This window comes from Diadema setosum, chromosome 4 (assembly GCF_964275005.1).
Source record: "Diadema setosum chromosome 4, eeDiaSeto1, whole genome shotgun sequence".
In the NCBI taxonomy this organism is placed as follows: domain Eukaryota; kingdom Metazoa; phylum Echinodermata; class Echinoidea; order Diadematoida; family Diadematidae; genus Diadema; species Diadema setosum.
Genome location: NC_092688.1, coordinates 22,372,397 through 22,395,175, shown reverse-complemented (window position 1 = coordinate 22,395,175; position 22,779 = coordinate 22,372,397). Strand labels below are relative to the sequence as shown.

The 22,779-nt window shown below is 39.2% G+C and overlaps 1 protein-coding gene across 1 annotated transcript; it reads left to right on the top strand.

Annotated features, from left to right (window-relative positions):
* Positions 1 to 9,126: 9,126 nt before the first annotated feature.
* On the top strand, positions 9,127 to 22,481 carry LOC140227014 (vacuolar protein sorting-associated protein 37B-like). The gene is made up of 4 exons (XM_072307446.1): positions 9,127 to 9,485; positions 20,640 to 20,811; positions 21,477 to 21,559; positions 22,072 to 22,481. The coding sequence occupies exons 1-4, from the start codon at positions 9,177 to 9,179 to the stop codon at positions 22,438 to 22,440; spliced, it is 933 nt and encodes a 310-aa protein (XP_072163547.1). The 5' UTR covers positions 9,127 to 9,176; the 3' UTR covers positions 22,441 to 22,481.
* Positions 22,482 to 22,779: the final 298 nt, after the last annotated feature.

The following is a 22,779-nucleotide window of genomic DNA, read 5'->3' as shown; positions in this document are numbered from 1 at the left end:
TTCTCCTCTCCCTGCGTCATGTGGAAAAGTAATTACACGCAGCCTGATTTCAGCCACAGATTTCGGTGAGTTTTTGACGTAATTAAACAAAAAATCGCAAACCGATTATTGAATGATTATCATAGATTACGATAATTCCTTGTATTTTAGTTTTCCACGATTAATAAAGATATTCATGAAGGAGTCGCACAACCACACTGAAAAATGACAACGTCTGCGAAGGAATAGAGGTGCAGCTGCTGTCTCTACAGCGGCTGCGTGTAGCTAGTGGAAAAGTAGCTTTAGATTACCCTGGGGCGCAACGTATAAAAAATAAAATCGCGCCCCCATATGATCAGCGCATGAAGTTAGGCTCTCTACGTCGCAAACTGTGCGGACGTGAAAATAGCCCAGTACGCGTAGTGAAAAACTCATGCGACGCAAGCTAAAAATAGATTGACTTTACGCGCGCTACTGCGCACGCTCAGAACATGTTTTTTTCCTTTGAACGTCCGCGCGTCTAAAATCTAAAGCTCCCTAATGCCAACAAGGCAGTGCCAGTGCCGTATAAATTATAAAGAGAGTCTGGCCAACTGCTAATTTGGACGCCATGTCGTTACCGCGCGTATTACGCGTTACAGGGTTAGCGTTTACGCTCGGACGTAACAAAATAACCAAGCCAAATAAGGGGTAGTTAACAATGGGCACTGCGTATGAGTGCACTTCAGTAACGACATGGCGCCTGTAGATCACGGGACCAGCTTTTGACCAATCACAGGCTTCAAAACACATAAGCCAAAAACCGAGTTGGCCAGACTCTCTTTATATACGGCACTGGGCAGTGCAATGTTAGCCCGACCCAGACGCCGTGCGACAGCTTCACTTGTGTACCAAGGACCGGTGTTGAACGACGGGACTGTGTCTGTGTAGTAACGTTACAAGGCCTACTCCTCTCTACTGTCAGTACTGTACACTGTAGAAACTAGAGTGTTCTACTTCTTCTTTGCTAACTACATGCAGCCGCTCGCGACAGCGGCTGCACGTCTACTCCTTCGCAGACGTTGTTATTTTTCAGCGATGGGTGTACGTTTCCTTCATGAATATCTTTATTAATTGTGGAAAAACTAAAATATAAGGAATCCCCGTGATCTATGATAATCATTCAATAATCGGTAGATCCTGTCTATGGGTATTTTTTTTGTACGTCAAAAACCCACCGAAATCCGTCCTTAAAATCAGGTCTGTAAGCGTCCGTATTGCTTCACTCCTTCACTGTTTCATAAAGCTGTTCGTAAAGTTACGAACAACTTACGAGCGACTGGTGATCAGTTCTTGTGCTGAATTATGGAAATTCTTATAAGTATAGCACATCAGGGCCCCGTTTCATAAAAGGTGTTAGGATGTCAACTCTTGCTGGAATGGCAACTTCCCATAGCAACAGCCAATCAGGAAGCTGCATTCTAGTCATTACCATGACAATTGTCATTCCAGCAAAAGTTGTTATCATATCAGCTTTTTATGAAATGGGGCCCAGAACTGATCACCAGTCGCTCGTAAGTTGTTCGTAACGTTACGAACAGCTACAGTTTACCAGCAGCCAATCACGGAGAGCGCAAATCGCTCTGAAAAGAGCGTAATTACGCTTGCCGATAGCAACCATCAAACATATAATCTGATCTGCGATATGGTCCGTGATTCGGCTGTCAATGATTGCATTTGTTTACGTGTGTTTTCTTTGGTCTCTATGCAATTTTTAGTTAAATTGATTATTACCAATTATTATTACAAATTGATTTTCTTACTAATGAAAAAAATTAGTAAGAAAATAAATTTTATATGTGAGATAAATAGCCCTTATTGTAACAAAGAAAATAAAACAAAGGAAATAAAATATAAAACATTATAAAATTAAAAAATGAAATATGATTAAAAAATAAATAGAAAAAAACTTTGTGAAAAACTCAGAATACTAAGTTTTCCACAGAGTTTTTCTATTTATTTATTTCTATTCTATTGCCTTTCTATTTTATTATGTTTTATACAGGGTGTTCCTGCGCTTTGAGCAAAACTTTGATAAGCTTTGTGACGCTTTGATAAGCTTTAATACACTCTCCCCGCTTTACGCAATTCGTGACAGATCGCCTCAAATTTTTAAACAGTTTAAAATTTTTTGGCGCTCTTGCCGAATGTCCCAAATTGCTCAAAGCCTTCTTACGCTCTATTACGGTCTTTACGCTTTAATTAAGCTTTGTTACGCTTTGCCGCCGCTTTGCTTGCCGATTTAATTCGTCATCAATTCAGCGTCGGTGTGAACTAGGTATTAGATATGGGGACAGGAGTCCGAGTACAGGGGCTGTCACAGCTGATTGCTTTCGCGTATTCTCGGTCTCCCGTCGTGTAGCAAAAACTCCCTATTCTCTGTTTCAGAGGGGGACTTTCAAAGTTCTCTATTTGATTGTGTAGTGTTTGTACCTTGGAATGCCCTCTTTTTCTCATTCTCTTGGGATAAATTCTGCTGGTTTATTTCACTAGCCTGTTGTGACGTCTCTATTTGTTTTGAGGCTTGGATTTGACACACTGTTGATTCATTTCAGTGGACTGTTGCGACCTACCTGTATACTGTTTTGCGGCTTGAGCATACAACACCTTGTTCTCGAGTTTGACACCTTGTTCTCGAGTTTGAGCGTCTGTATCTCTTGCTTCTTTGTAGTAGATGCAGCCTTGTTATGCTGCTGAGTGGTTTTCTTTGCATCTAAAGCCCTTTGGGTTGTCCTTTGTTTGACATTCATCAAAGTGGTGGTTATTACCACACCTCTACATCTTATTTTCCCTCTACACTGGCTTTTTACTTGTTCAAATTGTTGGCATTGGAAACATCGTGTGAGGGAAGCTACATGTTGTATGTATTCGTGAACTCTTGTCTGATACAGGAATGTGACAGATGTAGGCATTTTATTTTGTTGCGAGTCAAAGAACAGTGGCACCGAAGGGGTGGGGCCTACAATATGTAGTACTCCTTCAATCCTTTTTTTGAATCGCTTCACTTGAATGACTCCTTGGTCTTTCAATAATTCTTGAAGCTCTTCCTCAGTAATCCAATCATCAACTCTGTGAATGACACCTTTGCTACTCACCACCTTTGATGCACAAACTGCAAACTTGGCATGCGCTTCATGCATGCAATACGCCCATCCAGTCTGTCAAATATGTTGATGTGCTCGGATCAAGCACGAGTTGCGCTGATCAACGCTGTGAGCTGCAGCTGTTGTTATGTTTTCTATTGTCTTTCCAGCGTTTTCTAACTGCCTATACATGAATATGGACTATCATTTGCTGTTAAAAATGCAAGTATACAGTGTACATGTACATTGTAAATTTGGGTAGTCCCCTTCACTGGTCTAAATTCAGTAACGGCCAGTCTGACGTTAGATTAGGCACTGACAATGGCTAGCAATTAGTAAAAATAAGAATTAGCATCGAGTGCCATCGGAAATTTGTGTGATTTGTATAGGATCCGATTACGGGAACACCGGGTAAACAGGTAGAAGTACAATGTAGGCTTAGCTAGATCTACACTAGAAATAGTTATACAGGCCTAGATCTATCTACATTATTGTCGACACCTTTTTGGTGGATCTCTCGAGTTTATGAACTACGAGATCAAATTTAGGTTGAACTGCTGTGACTGCATTTCCAACCGGGTGCTGTTCGTTATTCCGAAGGTTTGCTATTCCGAAGGTTCGTTATTCCGAAGGGTCGTTAATCCGAAACACACAAATTCCCTATACCTAGATATGTTTGTTAATCCGAAAATGAAAAAGGGTTCGTTAATCTGAACATTTGTGGCGTTATTCCGAAGGTTCATTATTCTGAAGATTCGTTAATCTGAAAATGAAATTGGGAACATTGAACCTTCCGAATAACGAATCTTTGGACTAAAGAGCCTTCGGAATGACGAACCTTCGGAATAACGAGCTGTAACCTTTCCAACCACTGAGACTGGTCGACCGATCACGGGCGGCGGAGCATGAACTCCCCAAAATTACAGACAGTACTACACCGGGATAGGCCTATACTTCTGTACCTCGAATCAAGCATACCGTATTTAGGGGTTCGTACTTTCGAATAAATGGCCCCAAAACTTCGGAACGACCTTTCAATATCTCTATACAGGGGGTATACGATACGCATCGTCAATTGATGCTTTCAAAAAGAACATCAAAATCTGAATGAGGACAATATCTATGGTACCAGGTGGTCTACGTAAAAATCTCTAGAATATAGAGCCTGTGTTTGCTTATTGTTGTTGCCCTACATTGTACAATAGATCTACTATAACACCTAGACTCTGTTGTAACGTAACAACGTCATGGGCATCTTTTAGGTAGAATGAGGGCTCTATAAGAGTCTCTCTGAGTCTCTGTTATTTTCTCATATTGAGTGTGTTGTCTACAGTGTTCAATACTCATTCATTTGTACATGAAAATTTCTCGCAAAGCGAAGGTGCCGCGATACCCATTCATTTACATGTGAAACCTTACGGGTCGTAAAAAAAGGCACGAATTTCACCAGCGTGATATAGTTGTTTTTTTTTACTATTTCCCTACGAAGAATAGAGAGACGCGAATTTGTATCCGTGGTAGAAATATGTTTTGTCGTTTTCAGTGCTCTTGACCAATCAGAGGACAAGAAGCAATTCGTGAGGGATATAATGTGTGAAAGCCCTTTCAGGCTATAAATATGTGAAGTAAGACTCTGCATTGAATAGTATCTTTGCATGCAATCGTGTGGTACAGCTGTATGCTCTAATCTGTGTGTGCCTCGTTGCTGTATAACATGAACTGTAAGTCTCTACTTAGAGTAGATAACTGCTACCGAGTTTCTTGACTATCCTAAATAATGATTTCTCGATTCAGGAAATGGCACGGCACTGCTGTGTAATGTCATTTTGTTGGTTGTCCCACCCCCACACTATACACACACACACACACACACACACACTTTGTCAGAACATGTTTCAAGCCCTAGGTTTTAGAAGGCAAAAGAAAAGAAAACGGGAATAAACTGCATTGAGCAGTGGAAAATATTTTGAATGTGTCTGTGCCCTTGTGGCCTTGAATAAAAGTGGCTATGATATATTTTAAACAGAACAGATTGTTTTCCTGTTTATTGAAGTGAATTCCATGTACCAAAGAATTAGTGACAATGTGGCATTCAGAGTGTCTTGTGGGGATGCCAAGTACTGTATATGCCGAATATTTCGCGAGGTTTTTATTTTCGCGAGTCAGGTGCTATTTGCGAAATTAAAGACACGCGAAAATATTGACTGTGGTCCCGATGTGGATGTGACGTACGCGTGTACATTGTACATTTCTCCATTCAGTACAAGACTCCACGATCGCGAATTTATCCACTCGCAAAATCGTCGGGAATTCCTGATTCGCGAAAATTTAGACTCGCAAAATATATGGCGTATACAGTATACACCCATCATCAAATGCTTGTGTTCTATTGTTGGACACCTGACAGCAGTTGATAATTTCAAACTACAGATTGATACCATTGCTTTGATTTGTCATCCTGCATTTAATTGAGGGTTAAATTGCATTTAATTAGGTGATACGCTATCAGCGTATCACCTATTGTGATTGTCAAAATCTCTCTTTATTTTTTTTTTAATTCTTCTTTCTGGACAATTTTGTGTTGTGAATATCTCAACAATGACATAGCGGAATAACATGAAATTTTCAGTCAACATATCTCATGACAATATCTAGCCACAATAAGCTTTTCATGACAAGAACATATCTCTGACGTCATCTAGGCACCATTTTGTGATTTTTGGGCCAGGTCACATGATCGAACATAACTTCATAACTAAATGTCATTTCTGTATCATTTACGTTGGACATAAAGTTCACGTCACGCTTGATCTTACTTTTTGATGCTAATTACCCAGGTCATCATTACGCATTCCTCAAAATTTTAAAAGGCTCAAAACGACTTCCCAATGGGAAATCTCGAAGTTTTAGACAATTTTAAGCATTTCAAACATTTTCGCGCGTACGCGTCCGTCCGCGCATTTTCGCATGCACAGCATGTAAGCAACATGAAAATGCATTTTTTCGACTCATTTGGATTCCTGATACATGAAGTAACAATATCCATTGATGTCTGATCAGTTTTGACCTATAACAAAGGAATGCACTGGCGTCAAAGTGAAAAATCCGCGCACACGTCTTTCTGCAAATATAGTGAAAAAACATGTCTATTTTGCCATAGCTCAAAAGCATATGAATTGTAAATACAACATAGTAACATTTCAAGTATCAATATTGCCAGGTAAACTCGATAACGTCATCATATCGTCATCTAAAATCAAAAAAGTTGAATTAAATTTTTTGAGGTACTGTTTCTGACATTCATTTGCTCATATCTCTATTGTTTAAGCTCAGTATTATCCCAAATTCAGATATGTTGTACTTTTAACATTTGCCTTTCAAGTCCATGTCATGGTTTTGAAATTTGATGACGTCATCATACTTTAAGTTTTGATTAAAGGTAAAGACTCGAAATCAGACAAGTTTACGTGTTATGTCTATGGGAGGTGATTTTGTTATAAACCATGCATTGACTTGACAACGTTTAAGCACCTTTATCTCAGCTGACTTTGCTCCATTTTCTCTGAAACTTTAGTATATTGTAGCTCAGACAATAAGCTGCAGTAATTATGCATTTTTGTCCCCGCCGAACGAGTTCGAGCAGGGGACTATGAATCGGGCTCCGTACGTGTGTGTGTCTGTGCGTCCGTCTGTCTGTCCGTCCGTCTGTGTGTGCATCCGTGTGTGATCAAAATGTTCAATTTGCTACTTCTCTGTCATTTATGAGCCAATTTTGATTCTGTTTGCTTTATATGATAGCACTACATGGGAGCTTTGAAACTTCTACACAGAATTTCAGTTGTGACCTTTGACCTTGACCTTTGACCTATATTGTACATTTTGCTACAAAATGCTACTCCTTCGCCATTTCTAACCCAATTTCAATTCTGTTTGCTTTATGTGATGACACTAGGTGAGGGCTTCAAAACTTCTACACAGAATTTTGACCTTTGACTTCTTTGACCTTTGACCTTGATTTTTGACCTATATTGTACATTGGCTACAAAATGCTACTCTTTCGCCATGTATAACCCGATTTCGATTCCGTTTGCTTTATGTGATGGCACTAGGTGAGGGCTTCAGAACTTCTACACAGAATTTTGACCTTGGACTTCTTTGACCTTGATTTCTGACCTGTATTGTATATTTTGCTACAAAATGCTACTCCTTCGCCATTTCTAACCCGATTTCGATTCCGTTTGCTTAATGTGATGGCACTAGGTGAGGGCTTCAAAGCTTCTGCACAGAATTTTGACCTTTGACTTCTTTGACCTTTGACCTTGATTTTTGACTTATATTGTACATTGCCTACAAAATGCTACTCCTTTGCCATTTCTAACCCGATTTCGATTCCGTTTGCTTTATGTGATGGCACTACATAGTAGGTGAGGGCTTCACATCTTATACACAGAATTTTGACCTTTGACTTTGTTGACCTTTGACCTTGATTTCTGACCTATATTGTACATTTTGCTACAAAATGCTACTTCTGGCGGGGACTTATATTACGCACCGCGTAATTTCTACTTTTCGTTGTACTTTGTGAAATCTCCTCATCAGGTTGACAATTTTGTAGCTTAAAACTGAAAATGAGAATGGAATGTTGACGAAACGATTCCTGATTCATCTTTCACATGTAACAGTGTACAAAAGCTCACGTTCCTCATATTTTCTCGTCGAGATGTATGGCGGAGAGGTTAAAGGCGACGTCTCAGAGACGTGAGGTAGCACACGTGCGGGTTTGAACCCCATAAGAGCACGAAACAGAATACTTTGTTCTTTTACTTTTTTTTCTTCAATGGTGTATTACACATTCGTCCATGTAGAAATCACGTTCGTATATAAACGCACCTACAAATTGTATACACACACACACACACACACACACACACACACAATATCCCTTTGTTTTGTGTTAGAGACCACATTGCTTCGACGGCTGCAAAATTTTGCAGGCTGAGTTTGTCAAACCAATCATAGTATGTAATGACGACAACGGATGTGTTGTACTTTGAACAATTGTCTTTCAAGTCCGTGTCATTGTTTTGTACTTTGATGACGTCATCACACTAAAAATTGTGATTAAAGGCAAGGTATCAAAACCAGCCGATTATCTATAGACTGTGTTATGTCTACGGGATGTATTTTTCCCAAGTTGCCAGAAGTGGCATAGCGACATCAGTCGTTACAAGGCCGCATTTCCGTCTAGCAATGCAATACATGTTCACGTTCACTCGGCCACGTTTGTTGAGTGGGCATTGAGCCCTGCCTCATTTGCGCGGCCGAGCCTCGCAATTTTGTCCGTTTACACTGCTGGGCTCGGCCGCGCTTTTAACTCAAACTTTTCAATATTTTGTCGTAGTGGTGCTCTGCTTGTAAACAAATGCAATTTGGTATAGCCTGGTTTTCAGACCCTTTGCCAACTGGATTCCGTGGCGACGAAGTCGCCGTTCGGGCAAAGGCCTTTGCCGAAGGAAAAATCCTTTGCAGGACAAAACCACCTTAAACTACAGGTGTATACTAGTTTTCCACGTTGAGGGGATTAATATCGTGAATGACGAAATAGTACGGGCAGAGGGTCTGGAAGCCAGACTAAAATTGGCCGCGCATTTGGCCCAGTTTGCGTTTACACCAAGAAGAGGCCGGGCTCGGCCTCGGCTCGGCCGCGGCCGAGACCACCTACAGAGCGAGGCCAAATGCGAGGCCAATTTTGGCCTCGCATTTGGCCTTTTGCGCGTTTACACTGAAGCGGGGCTGGGCTCGGCCGCACTGTAAACGGGGTCTAAGTCCTTTATAGTGCTTGCAAGCTCAGCAAATCTATTCTCTCAGCATTTGTTCGTGATTGTGCATCATTCCATACTTTTTCCTAACATAAAAATAGAGATAGCATGAAAGATGTACTCTGTTCTTTCATTTCCAGGTGAAACAATCGGTACATACATCAAAGGCCAGCTCCAGCTGAGTTGTGGGAGCAGCATCTGTAGTCTGCCCATCCACACTACATTGGCTCATCGTGATCTGTGACAACTTGTAGCCATGTATAGCAGTCACGGTTACCCGTACAATTTCAACCAGTCGCAGCATCATACCCCACCCCAAGCCATGGCCATGCCAACGCCATCCATACCCCAGAACCCACCCAGACTCTCCTACCCACACCCCTCTCCATCCAACTTCCCCACCCCTCCGTCAGCATCTCCCTCCACACCGGCCATGGGCGGGGCGGCAGGAGCCAGCAGAGGTCCACGGGAATTCCCCCTTCTAGAGCACTTGTCAGTGGCCGGCTTGCAGGAATTACATGAGTCTGATGAAAAGCTCAATGCTCTCATACATGACGCCAACCAGGTGAGTACCAGTGACACAAAGCGTGCCTTTAGAAAACGAGTGGATTGAGTATATAATATTATCCTCGGCATGTATTAAAGTATACGGTAGTGGAAGAAATGTGTACTTTTCATTTGATATGAAATTTTATGAAATTTCCTTTTATTTTCTATTGTTCGAGAAATGCAAAGTAGACTTACGATTGTACAATATGAGGAGTGACTGTAACTTACATTTTCAAATGACAAGATTGAAAGGCAAGTGTTTACCTCAACTGAAAGAAAATGTGCTCTCTTTTGATATTGTTTCATTAGTTCTTAGTGAAAAATTGAGCAAAGAAAACAGGCTTCCATCAGGATGGAATCCCTTTTTTTTTTTTTTTTGCTCAATTTTATATGTTCTTATGCAAAAAGGTGGATGTTGGATATAATGCTTTCCAATGAAACTGACCGTAGTGTTTTTTTTTCTCTCTCTCTCATGACTGTGATGTGGGTAATGTTCACTGACATTATGACGTGTGTGTGGATTTTACAATCTTTTGACATTTCATCACACCAACATGGATGACTGTAGTTTTAAAATTGGTTTGTTGTGCCAGGAAAAGCCATCATACACTGTACATGCACTGTGAATGTCTATTTTTTTGTGGTACGATATTGGTAGATAATCTGTTCATAAGTGACAGAAGTTAATACAACCGTACTTGTTGAAGTATCTCTGAAAAAAATGTTAGTCTACATTGTAAATTAAAGTAATAGGGTACCAAATTACTGTAAAAGTGGAAATTTTTGCCGTGTTGAAATTTTCGCGCATTTCACGCAACCAGAAACTAGCGCGAAAATGAAAGCATGTGAATATTTATGCTTGCCATATGTTCCAGTACTTGATGTCTTGATTCCGCTGAATTAAAAACATGCAAAACTCTTCTTATTCGGTCGAGTGCGAAAAATTAGTCATGCGAAAATATCTACTTTTACAGTACTCCACTTATATATCATCATCTTAAATTGGACTATCTGGGTCAATATGCCAAGGTCAAATGCTGCATACAGTGTACAGTGTGCAGTGTATTTCAGTACTGAGGCAGTAATTGTAAAAGTTTTTTATTTTCTTCTTCTTTTACTCCCACCAAGTGTGATTCAGGTGTTGTATGATGGCCAAGTAATTTATGAGATTTACAGCACAAGGGAGGAATGAGATCAGGATTTTTTTCCAATGTGTAACACTGCATGCACCTGTAGGACTGGCTGTGACTCATTACTGTAAAACCAGAAATGTTCGCATTCATTTAAATTCCGCAAATTTTGCAAGAGCTGAGATTCGCAAAATTAAAATGCATGCAAAAATTTTTTATCTACACTACATTGTATGCATGGAATGCCAGTGGCAATTTTCAAAAATTTCATGCCACGAAAAAGGCTGTGAGCTCCAATTTGCGAAAATTTCATGCAGCAAAATTATCTTGCTGTACAGTAAATCCTGCTTGAGGGATACTTGCTGCAGAGATTAAATACTATATTATTGTCCTCTGTGTATTGGCATCTTTGAATTTTACTGCATAAATACAGGGAGAATACATGTTGTTGAAAAGGATCAAAATCAAATAACGTATGCACAAAATCCTTTCTAGAGAATACACATTGTATGCACACAAAGTGTCAATTTTAATGAGTAACTGGAGCGCTCTGTCATTTTCTGTATTAAATGTGTCAGGACTTTGTAAGGATCAGTCATACAGTTAGCGATACAGAAACTATGATTCTGAAACTGACATGTAATGGTACACGTATGTGACCATAGTAGGGCTCAATCTATCGTGTACATGTATTATGTTTTTCTTCTATCTAATAGTAATATACATATATTCTAGTAGAACCCTAACACAGAACAGCGAACTTCAATACCTAAAAAACATGCTCAGCACGAAACCACAAAATGTGGTTACCAGTACTGTGGTATAAGTGTACAGTGTAGTTGGACTCTAAACTGTAAAGTGGGATGTACAATGTACAATGTACCGTCATTTGTCAGGTGTGAAAAGAGACATTGATGTACATTGTATAGCATTTTTGTCCTTCCGCCTTACATGATCTCTGCTCCGAAGAAACTTTGTCATTTTCCCACCTTTAAAGGTCCTGTTTACCTTTGGGAGCAGTGATTTAAAACATTTTCAAGATATCACATTCAATGCATATATATATGTGTACAACGTCTGTTGAATCACAAAACATCCTGCCATGTAAGATTTTTGCAATAAAGCCTAAAATATGAGGAGATGTCAGTATTTTTCTCAATAAACTGTAGATGGTTTAGTCTGGAAACATTTTTATTTATATAACCATTGTTCAGATTTTGCGTATTCAACAATACTTTTTTTAAACATCGATTATACAGATTCAGATTTTTACGGTGGTTGTTTCTATCCCGAACTCATATTTTAGAACTATTTTAAAGCACCAATGCTGGGTTTTTGTTTGATCTGCAAATGGTGAATTATGCCTTTAAACAGGCTTTCTGCGGTCATTGAAAACCTGGAAAAGTCGTAGAATTTTGAAAATATTTTTTCCACGCCTGGAAAAATCATGGAAAATGAGAAATTATGGATATATCATGGAAAATTATGGAAGAAGATATAGATTAGTGTTTTTGCTTTTTGCCTTTAACTGGTCTTCTTTCTTGCAATGTTATTCTGTTTTTGAGGAAAACATTTCATTGAACAAAGTCAAACCAACTTTTCTGCCACAGACAGTGTTGATGTGGTATACTGTACACGTACAACACACTAAACACTTTTGCATGGACACTGCTTAATTTCCATTTATTTAACACTAACCACTATTAAATAGAATGTGACATGTTGTCTTGAAGTTACTGTCCAAAAAAGGGGTCATGGATTTCTAAAATTTTGTGTGGAAAAATCATGGAAAAGTCATGGATTCTATTGTAAAAGGTGCAGGAATCCTGTTTAAATCTGTACAGTAGTGCAACAACAAAAATCTTTAAAGTCTTAGAATATAAAAGCATGTCATTCAATTCAGCTGACATAACCCAAAGCTGGTTTGTAATCTAGTGGTTGTTCACAGATTAGTAATACGATACCTGTGTACATGTACGTGTACAGGTAGTTTCCTCCATATGGCACAAGACTTGTGGTCATACAAGAAACTCTGAGTCATTTCTTGTTTGCATGCCATGTGGGTTGGACTGCAGCACCATTTCAGTCTGTCAACAACAGGAACAAACACAGCTCATACAATGTATACCATTGTATCACTACAAATATTCTACACTGTAGCATAAAGCTGCCATGTATGAAAAGTATTGTGTTTACATACAAAAAATGTCAACAACAATATTGTACTGTGTCTGACTGCATCTGTGTATTGAAGAGGAAAGAACTTTATACAGTAAGGGCACCGGTTTTCGACACTTTAGCACATTTCCTTGTTTACCATCAATACTGCACTGTTTTACCTCGGAATTTCGATATGAAGTTGAGCTACAAATGCCAATAATAATATGCCTTAAACGAATTCCCATTTGAATGCACTCGCGCAATTTTTAAGCGATTTCCGTCACGCCGTCGCTGGCATCAGATTTCGACACCCAGCATCATTTTTCAACACAATCACAGCGCGCATCACACAGAAATCACATGGCGCGTACAGTACGCGTACACTGCATTGTGGACGCAAACTAGCAATCATACCGGCGCAAGAACTTGTTGTTTCCTCTATAACGTGTCTTGATATGGGAATGTCGAAATCTGGTGCCACATTCTCAAAGCCAACTCTTTCTACAAGTTTGCTCATTTATCATGAATTCAGCCATGAAATTACTAAAGACGATTATGAAATCAAACATCAATATTTGGCAAACAAACTGATACTAAAGCAAGATAACCGGCATGGGTGAATTTAATTTTACGGCGATGTATACAAAATGCGTCATATTGTTTTGAACTCCTAAAAATGGCTGCCATTAACATTTCTGCTGACACTGTGTTGCTTTTCTCCTAAATATTCTACCGTCGGATTATGATGACAAGTGACAAACGGTGTTTATATAAGACTAGAAATGTGATTGATAACTTGGTTGATTGCTGAAGTCAGACATTTGTATTGAGTATAAAATTTTATGAGAATTATCTGCTGGGTGTCGAAATCTGGGTCCTGTTGAAAACTGGTGCACTAACGGTACTTTATGTACATTGTAGATATTCAGTAAACATTGTTGTGTTTTTGCTTCCATTATCCAGTGTGCCAGTTGAAAGCTTTTTTTATAGGTTTAAATCCTTGGGATGTAAAATGTATGCATTATCTCTGGCTTTCTGTGATTGTCTTTCCCATTTTCCTTCTTTTGTTTTTTGTTTTTTCTGCAGTAAAGCTGTTTGGTTCTTTAACCCTCTCACAGAATTCTACTATCTAGGCAAATTTAATGGTCAAAGTGAAAATCTAAAAATCCATATTTCATGGTCAAGTCGACCATGATAAAAGGGCAAACTAACGGAACAGCAAAAGTTTCACTGAAAATGGGACAGAGAGTATTCAGAGGATCTACAGAATTTCAGTGTATAAGCCTGTGTGTTTTTCCAATTCATGCCTGTGACATGTGTTCCCATGTACGGTACATGTGTACCACGGTACACAGTGATTTCTATCTTCTCAAAGCACACATTACCGGGTACTTGTACATGTAAATCAGATGTGGTAAACCGTGTCATGTTTTCACTTGTGTGGTATTCCTGAGCTTGTACAGTGTACAATGTATTCTTTCTCTAACTGCCATGACATGAACTGGATTCAAGAAGACAGTTATTGTACAACACGTATCAGCATGTTCTTGAGTTACATGTATGTCAATTAGGCAATGTCAACTTTTAAAGGGTGTGGGTTCCTACACTTTGTACATAAATGTAGTTGTTTCTTTACAGACATTTTTTTTTTTTAAAACAGAAGATAGCTTCATGAAACCAATGGGAGAGTTGTATTGCGATGACATCATTGCTATGTACAAGTGTAGTTTGCACATGTAATCATAATTATTTTGCAAGAACGTACAGCATGAAATTTGATGTCACGAGTACCAGTACTCTGATTAAAGATGATTGAAGGGGAAAAATGAGGGTTGATTGTTTAGAAGTTACATACAGTAGTGCACAAAATGTAGCTGTAATGATCTACATGTAAGAGTACCGGTACTGTATGTTTACGGTACAGTAAGTTTGTTCTTGGTACACTGTACATGGACAGTTTGTACAGGCATACGTGCACAGTATACAGGTAGTACAGTGTAGGTGTGTAGAGTGTACCATTCCCTTTAAAATGTAAGCAGCTGAAACTGTGCTTTTTGTTAGAAATACACATCATCATGATTGTGCAAAGTTTGTTGAGGTAGCTGACAGTGTGAAAGTGCACATGTGAAAGAGTGAAGTAAGAACAGTCAAGAATGTCAGATACCATTTTGCATCATGTTGTTTACAGAAGGCTTTGTTCAGCATTCATGGTGCCTCCTTGTGTCAGCTTCAGAAAATGGTAGTCATTTTTACTAGTTTTTGTATTGTGACAGAATCCCAGCAGGATTTGTTCTGTAGACATCTGCAGAGAGTGATTTTTCCTCTCTCTTTTCACTTTTATCCAGATGAAATACAGTTGCAGTGTTGTTTCCTGCTTATAGAACAGTATGATTCAATTTACATTTTTGAACTTTAAAAAGAGAGTAAAGTGCAGAACTTTGTAAGGAGAGATACATGTACCATGCATTTATAAGTTTCATAGTCATTCTCATTGGTACATGTACATTTGTAGCCTCATCATATTGTAGAAATTTCAAATAATCTTAATCTGAAGTGAAGCCTGTAGTCTTTAACTACAATGTACAGTATTATCTGGAGGTATTGTGACTATCAACTGCTGTGATGCAGCTGTTGGATGCTAGTGTTTCACACTGTGCAAATACACAATTGCTGCCTACTCACATGATGTTTACTTCAATGTGCACTGTGAATGGGGTGAGTGATAGCACAATGTTTCAAGAGTGGGGGTAGCCCCTTCTTCTTCTGGTCATCGTCAAATTTGGAGGTTTCACTACCCCTTCTGCAGACCACCATTCTTTTCTTTTTTTTTCCTGTGAACAGGAAATGGGGATGTCCCCAACAATTTGTTTGTATACGTTGACCTTCCAGTTTATACACTGCACTAATTGTTATGTGATGTTTATGTTCAGATTACAGAAGGTTGAGAAGGATTTAGCATTTTATTGGGCAAAGTGCCATTGTATTAAAGCACAATTATAGTTACATTGTACATTACATTGAAAGGACGGATAGATGGACTATGGGGACTATCTTTCACTGCTGAGGTAGAAGAAGACATTGTGATCTTGGATTTGGCACATTGCATTTCATGATAAATTTATCCTGTGCCAAGCGCAATTTCCGAGGAACGTGTTGTACATGTAGATATGTAAAAGGTTATCTACAGTGTACATGTACATGTACTGTAGGCAGAAGGCCTAGAAAAAGGAGACCTTTAGAGTATTGATGTAAAACTAAAGTGAATTGCAGCCATGTCTGAAAATGAAGGGTACATGTACGTCAATAGTCCGTCGAAAACAGTGCTCTCCACTGTGTGAAAATGAATGTTGATGCCGGCTACATTTCTTTGTGTGGATTGCTCTTCACTACATAACTAAAACTTTGTAATGTTTGTGTTTAATTTTGCACTACTTTCATTATCAGGAATGATGGAACCAAAGAGTCCATGCGTACAATGTACGTGGAGAATATTAAAGTCACAAATCAGAAGACTAGTGGAGTCAGGCAGCATGTAAAGCCTTAACATTACCCTTTTTTAAAAGCCAATTTTTGATGGTTCCTTTTGACTATAGACCAATTTAAGTTTTAAAACACTGGACCTTATATTGTATGTTGACCATAACTGGGGGCTTCCAGAATCGGAAGAAGAGATGATTCAGTGGGTTATGCAATGAGTCAGGTGCATTGCTACAATGTACAAATGTACAGTATGTCAATACATGAATTTAATTCTTAATAGACACACAGTTATGGCTGAAATAGACATTAACATGAAAAACAGTGCCCAAACTGAAATACAGTGTACAACTGTACATATGTAGGTGTAGAGCTCGATTCTGTACTTAAACAGGGTTGAGTCTTGTGAGAAGGCTATCATATCCTGCCCCTTACACAGTCCTGATAGGATGTGATGTCTCACTGCGCCTCCCACAGGCTTCAAGCTCTTCTCGGCAGTGTGTCAGTTTCACAAATGAACAGGGACACAGTCGTAGTGCATACTAGAACCGTCTTGCACTGAGGACAGTCAAGTTTTCAATACCGCGCGCAGTATCCAAGTACTTTGTCGACATTTCTCCCAGAAGATATCAAACGGGGCTAAGCAGGGCAGCATGAATCACGTAAAAGGAAAGAAACAAGGTGCAAAGAAAGTAAGTTTTATAGAGACAATATCAGTGAGTGTCATGCCTGCTTCAGTTTTGATTCATTCAGTAATGTAAACATTTTATTCGCAAGTGTTTTTTACATGTACGGGTTCTCCTTCTTCAAGAGATGTTGTGTTAACTTGCAGCTCTGTAGTTTCACAGGTATTGGGTTTCCAGTCCCAGGCAGAGTCTCACTTGTAGTATAAGAATTCAGGAAGTTTGAAAAATACAAATTATACAATATACATGTATGTACCTGCAACAAAGTGGGATAAAATTTGCGCAAAACTATGTATTTCAAAGGCATACAGCATTGTGCTGTGTTATGAAAGCATTTTGAATAACTTGAAGCATACGTACATGTACAATGTACAGTATGCCCTGAAATAAAGGAGGAAATAAGGTTGTGAAGGTGTATCCAGCGTATGCACCTTTGCAGCAGTGCTACAGATGTAGTACAGATACAGCTTCTGTAAGTGAGAGAGCTTTTGACTGCACCAGAACTACTCTAATGACCTTTTCCTTCACACGGCAGGCTTCCTGCCAAGAAGTCATGCATATTCCAGTCATTACGGATGTTTAATGTGATATCAAACATGACAGTGTATGCACAGGGAAATCTGCATTATCCATCTCTTTCAGTGTTGCTGATCATGTGCTAACAGTGAGCAGTTGATTACTCCAACAATTTGTCACACTTGTTACAATGTGTAATTCACATGTCAGCCACGGCAAAGAAGCAAAGGTCTCAATCAGTTGAGATGTGGGCTCTTTTTCTGCAAGGTGCCCGTCTGATGGAGAAGCCTTTAAAAGCATTAATGTCTTGTTAATATGCATATATTGTATGAAATGACTGCATTTCATATGAGGAAACACTAATATTTGTATTTATTATTTTATCATTATTATTATTATTATTATTATCATTATTATTATTATTATTATTATTTTGGATGCTGTTTTTATCTCCTCAATGTGTGGAATAGCCATCTGAAATTCATTCTGCAATCAGCATATTGACTGTTCGTACAGGTTGGAGTCAGTGGAACTCTTGATAAATTATGAGCTGCACTGGTGTCCAATATGCTGACATACTGTAAAACAAGGAATATTCGCGTGCATTTTAATTTCACGAATTTTGCGAGAGCCAAGATTCGCGAAATTAAAATGCATGTGAAAGTTCTTGCCTACACTATACATGCATTGAATGTTAGAGGCAAATCGCTAAAATTTCATGCCGCGAAAAAAGGCCGTCGGTTCCAATTTGCTAAAAATTTCATGCCGCGAAAATATGTTTTACCGTACAATGTAATTCTCCAGTGTTAAATGTATTGAAGTCATTGAAACTTATGATGCCATGTTAAAAGCAAATCAATTTTATTTTTATGCAATGTTCAAGGGAAGAATATCTTGCACATGATACAATGTATGATCATGCACAAACAGTGTACATATGATGTACAAACAATGTATACCAACAGCTGCATAAACTTATACCGGTAGTTGTACTGGCACATATTACATCTGTGTGCTGTGTCCTTTTGTTTCTGAGAGGTATAGTAGTCTGTGTATTGATTTACTGTGCTTTGTATTAAAAACTGAAGGTCTTTGTTTCTGTTCATACTATCATTATCCATCAAGAGTAAAGGTGTTGTGTGTGTGGTTGCTGTTTTGATACATCATTGATATATGATATACTTGAATCTGTCTGCTATGAGTTTTGATTACAGCTTGTGGAAAAAGTGCATCACAACCTACTGCACTGAATTGGATACTGATACAATTTTTTTCTGGCAGCTGTGATGGAGATCCACTCATATTTTTGTTTTCTTCCATTTTTTTTTATTCATTGGATTTATTATAGCTTTTTACATGTATTATTCCATACAAATTGTACGTGATTAAGTTTACAGTGGCTGAATTTATGGTGCTTTTTCCCAAGCTTTCTGTCTACAGACACTATTAAATGCAGTTCATCAGGGTTCATTCATCCATTCATGTTTTTTTTTTTTTGAATGCAATATAATACCTAAAAAACAAAGAACATGGAAAATATGCATATTAGGCAAAAATTTGACACCAAAATACAACAAATACAACATTGTGTGTCAGATTTTTATGCCTCCGCCACGAAGTGGTGCCGGAGGCATTATGTTTTCGGGTTGTCCGTCCGTCCGTCCGTCCGTCCGTCCGTCCTTCCGTCCGTCCGTAATGAATTTTGTGGACAAGGTAACTATCAAAACCTGTTGAGGTATCCTAATGAAACTTGGCATGTATGTGTATTAGGGGGTGAAGTTGTGCCTATCAACTTTTGGGTGCACATGCTCAAGGTCAAAGGTCAAAAGGTCAAGGTCAAATACATCAAATTTCACTATTTCCACCATATCTATTGAATGCCTGAAGATATTTTCTTGAAACTTAGTGTATACATGTATTACCCAATTAAGATTCTCTGGTGAAAGTTTGGGTCATGAGGTCAAAGGTCAAAGGTCAAAAGGTCAGGGTCAAATACATAAAATTTCACTATTTCCACCATATCTATTGAATGCCTGAAGAGATTTTCTTGAAACTGAGTGTATACATGTATTACCCAATTAAGATTCTCTGGTGAAAGTTTGGGTCATGAGGTCAAAGGTCAAAGGTCAAAGGGTCAAGTAAAAATATTAAAACTTCTTTTTTTTCTCCGTACCTTGGAAAATTGTTCAAGGTATCTTCATGGAACATAGTATATACATGTACTGACTGGAAGTGATTATCTAGAGAATGTAGGGTTCATGGGGTCAAAGGTCAGGGGTCAAAGGTCAAGTGCAAGACTTCAAAATTTTACTATTACCCTCATATTTATGCAATGCCAGCAGGGTTATTTTTTTACACTTGGTGTATGCGTGTGTAACCTAATAGAAATTCTCTGGAAAGTTTTTTTTTCTCTTTTTGCCTCAAAGGTCAAAAGGTCAAAGATCAAGTGAAAGTGCTGAACTAACTTTTTCCTCCATATCTCGGAAGTGGCTCAAGTTACCTTGAAACTTAGTACATATTATGCATGTTCTACCTGGAAGTAATTATCTTATGAATTTTAGGGTCAAGGGCCAGATGAAAATGGAAACAATTTACTATTCAATTCAGAAATTGCACTTTTTCTCCACACCTGTACCTTGAAAATTACTCAATGCCTAAATGTATGAATGGTCAAAGTCAAGTTAAAGTCCTTAAATCCCTAGATACATGCTCTCCTATTCATCCAATTAAACCTACATCAAGGAAGGTGAACATTCAACACATTTGTGACAAACTTGTCATTCCAATATTTTGCCAATTTTGTGAAAATGTAATCACACAGTGTCCACATGTACTATCTAGACCTATTAGGAAAATCATGCATTATGGCGGAGGCATACCAGTCGCCAAAGCGACATTTCTAGTTACATTAAGTATACAACTGAAGGGGTGATTAAGAACGTAAGGTCCATGAATTAAACTAGTCCCAGGAGAAAACAACAACAACAACACATACAAAAAAAAAAGCAAAACTGTAGATTCCTGTATATTGTGGATGCACATCATCAAATGCAATGTCAACGTACAGAAGCACAGATCAGCTGCATCCTGGTGCTGTTAGCATAATTACACTTTAAATAGCTTTCTGTGCACTTACGGTATACATTGTAGGCCTTTCCTAAAATCAATTTTGTGTACATGTTTTAAATCTGTGCACCGCAGAACAAACAGAGGCAAGTGGACAAGGAGATGGCCATGGCCGAGAACCGCAGTCTGGCCGACTTCAACCTGTCGCGACAGACGAGACTGAGTGAGGGGCGCGTACAGCTGGCTTACCTTCATGAAGAGGCCAAGAGGCTGCGGGAGATATACGACATGGACAGGAGAAGATTAGGTCTGGATACACTGGGCATGACGTCAGAAATCTGGGTGTAGAGAAGTAGTGGCAGTTGTGGTGGAAGGCTCATTACTATCGGTGGCCTGGGGCCCAGGGCCCAGGGCCACTAAAAAATGATATGGGGTGATCAAATTTCCAGAAAGGCTCGATCTTTTACTTGCCTGATTGGGCAGTGTAGATTCAAAATGGATTGTTATGTGTCTGTTTACTCCAAGCCACTACATTTCTTTTTCATGCAAGATTTTCAGGCAAAATTTCAAGATTTTAGTGGCCTGAACAGGCCACCAGAGGTAAAAGTTAGTTAGCCCTGTGGCAGCAGTGATGATTATAGACAATTATAGTGACGATATTGACTGTTATTGCAATCATATTATCATCATTGTATTGATAATAATCATCAATACTACCATCATCATAATGAATTTCAAAGCAATGATGGTAAAATGTACACAGTTAGATAACATCCTCAAAACTATTCTGCTAGATTGTGCTGTAAGAGTGAATTGTGTTTCATGCGTGAATTCTTGAAATGCATGTTGTAAATGAAGACTAGAATCCACAAGAAGAAATCTGATGAAGGTGGCCATGTTCAACGTGAAGAGAATTTGATGGGCCTGTGCCATTTCATGATTGTTTTATTCCCTCTATAAACCCATATGCAGAATCCTTGAATGAGAATTTCTCTGTGGATGCAACGCGGGTGATGCTGGAGACGGCTGCTACCAAGACAGAGGAGGAATCAGAGGTTAGTGTCTTGATTATGTAACAGGCTCCTCTACTCATATTCAACAGTACTTTATAAAGTTTGGTATGGATTTGAGAAATGAATTAAAGAGTGAGCAAGCATCTCTGAGAATGTTGATAGCATGAAATAAATGTAGTATCAGAACTTAGAACAAGCAGGCAAAATTAAAAGAAATAGAAATCACTGATAAAGAATCAATATTGTTATTCAAGAAACCATATGTGTTGCGTTGTGTGGGTAGCCATTGTGAATGACTGGTTCTTCACACAGACATATTCAACTAGAAAGGGAAACATGCAAACACATAAAACTGTGACATAAACCACTCTACATAAAGAATGAACTAGGAATAGTCAGTATTGTTAGTTCTGTAGAAATGGATGAGTGTGCAGTGCTCCTGTGTGATGTATAAATGGATGCAACATCAGTATATTCTTTATTTTATGAACGTGAGACAGTGGGTGGCTGCTGTAAATGACATTGTTTGTTTCATATCTTCACACACTTTGCAGGAGATTGCCGAGGAATTTTTGAGCGGAAACATCCCACTGACGGACTTTTTAGAACAGTTCAGTGATCGGCGCATGCTTGCGCACATACGTCGCATCAAGTCTGATAAAATGCAAGAACTGTTGAAGTCCAGCGCCGTCGGCACTACCCCAACCCCGTCTCATAACATGGCGTCGTCCATGGCGATGCCCCATGCTCCGTCTCCTACCCGCCCCGCCCCTGCTCTCCCACCAAGGACTGGTAGCTATGGAAACGCACACCAGCCGGGATATTTTCCTCAAGGGGCGGGGGTAGGAGCAGCCCAGAGCAGCGGGTGGACTTCCTATGGTGGTGCGGTGCAGATGCCCACACTGCCAGCGTACCCTCAATAAAAGTAGCTGCTGCTGCTGATCAGACAAGGAAGGGCTCAACCAGGGGATGTGACACTTGGTACAATGTATCACCCAATGGTGTCAGTCGGGTTGTGAGGACAATGACACACACTTCCACCTGTGACACAGAAGGGATGGACGATGCAGTTAGTCCCGAGTAGTTGAAAGACTCCAGCTTCCCTCTTGGAGTATCTCTTGGATTGCCATGATGCTTCAGTGCAAAGATTCATTGACCTTTACTGGCATCCAGGCATGACCTATCGTATTGCAATGTCACCCACCAGTGCAGATTGACACCAGCAGTGCATGGATAGGAAAAATGCACCCTTGGGTTGACAC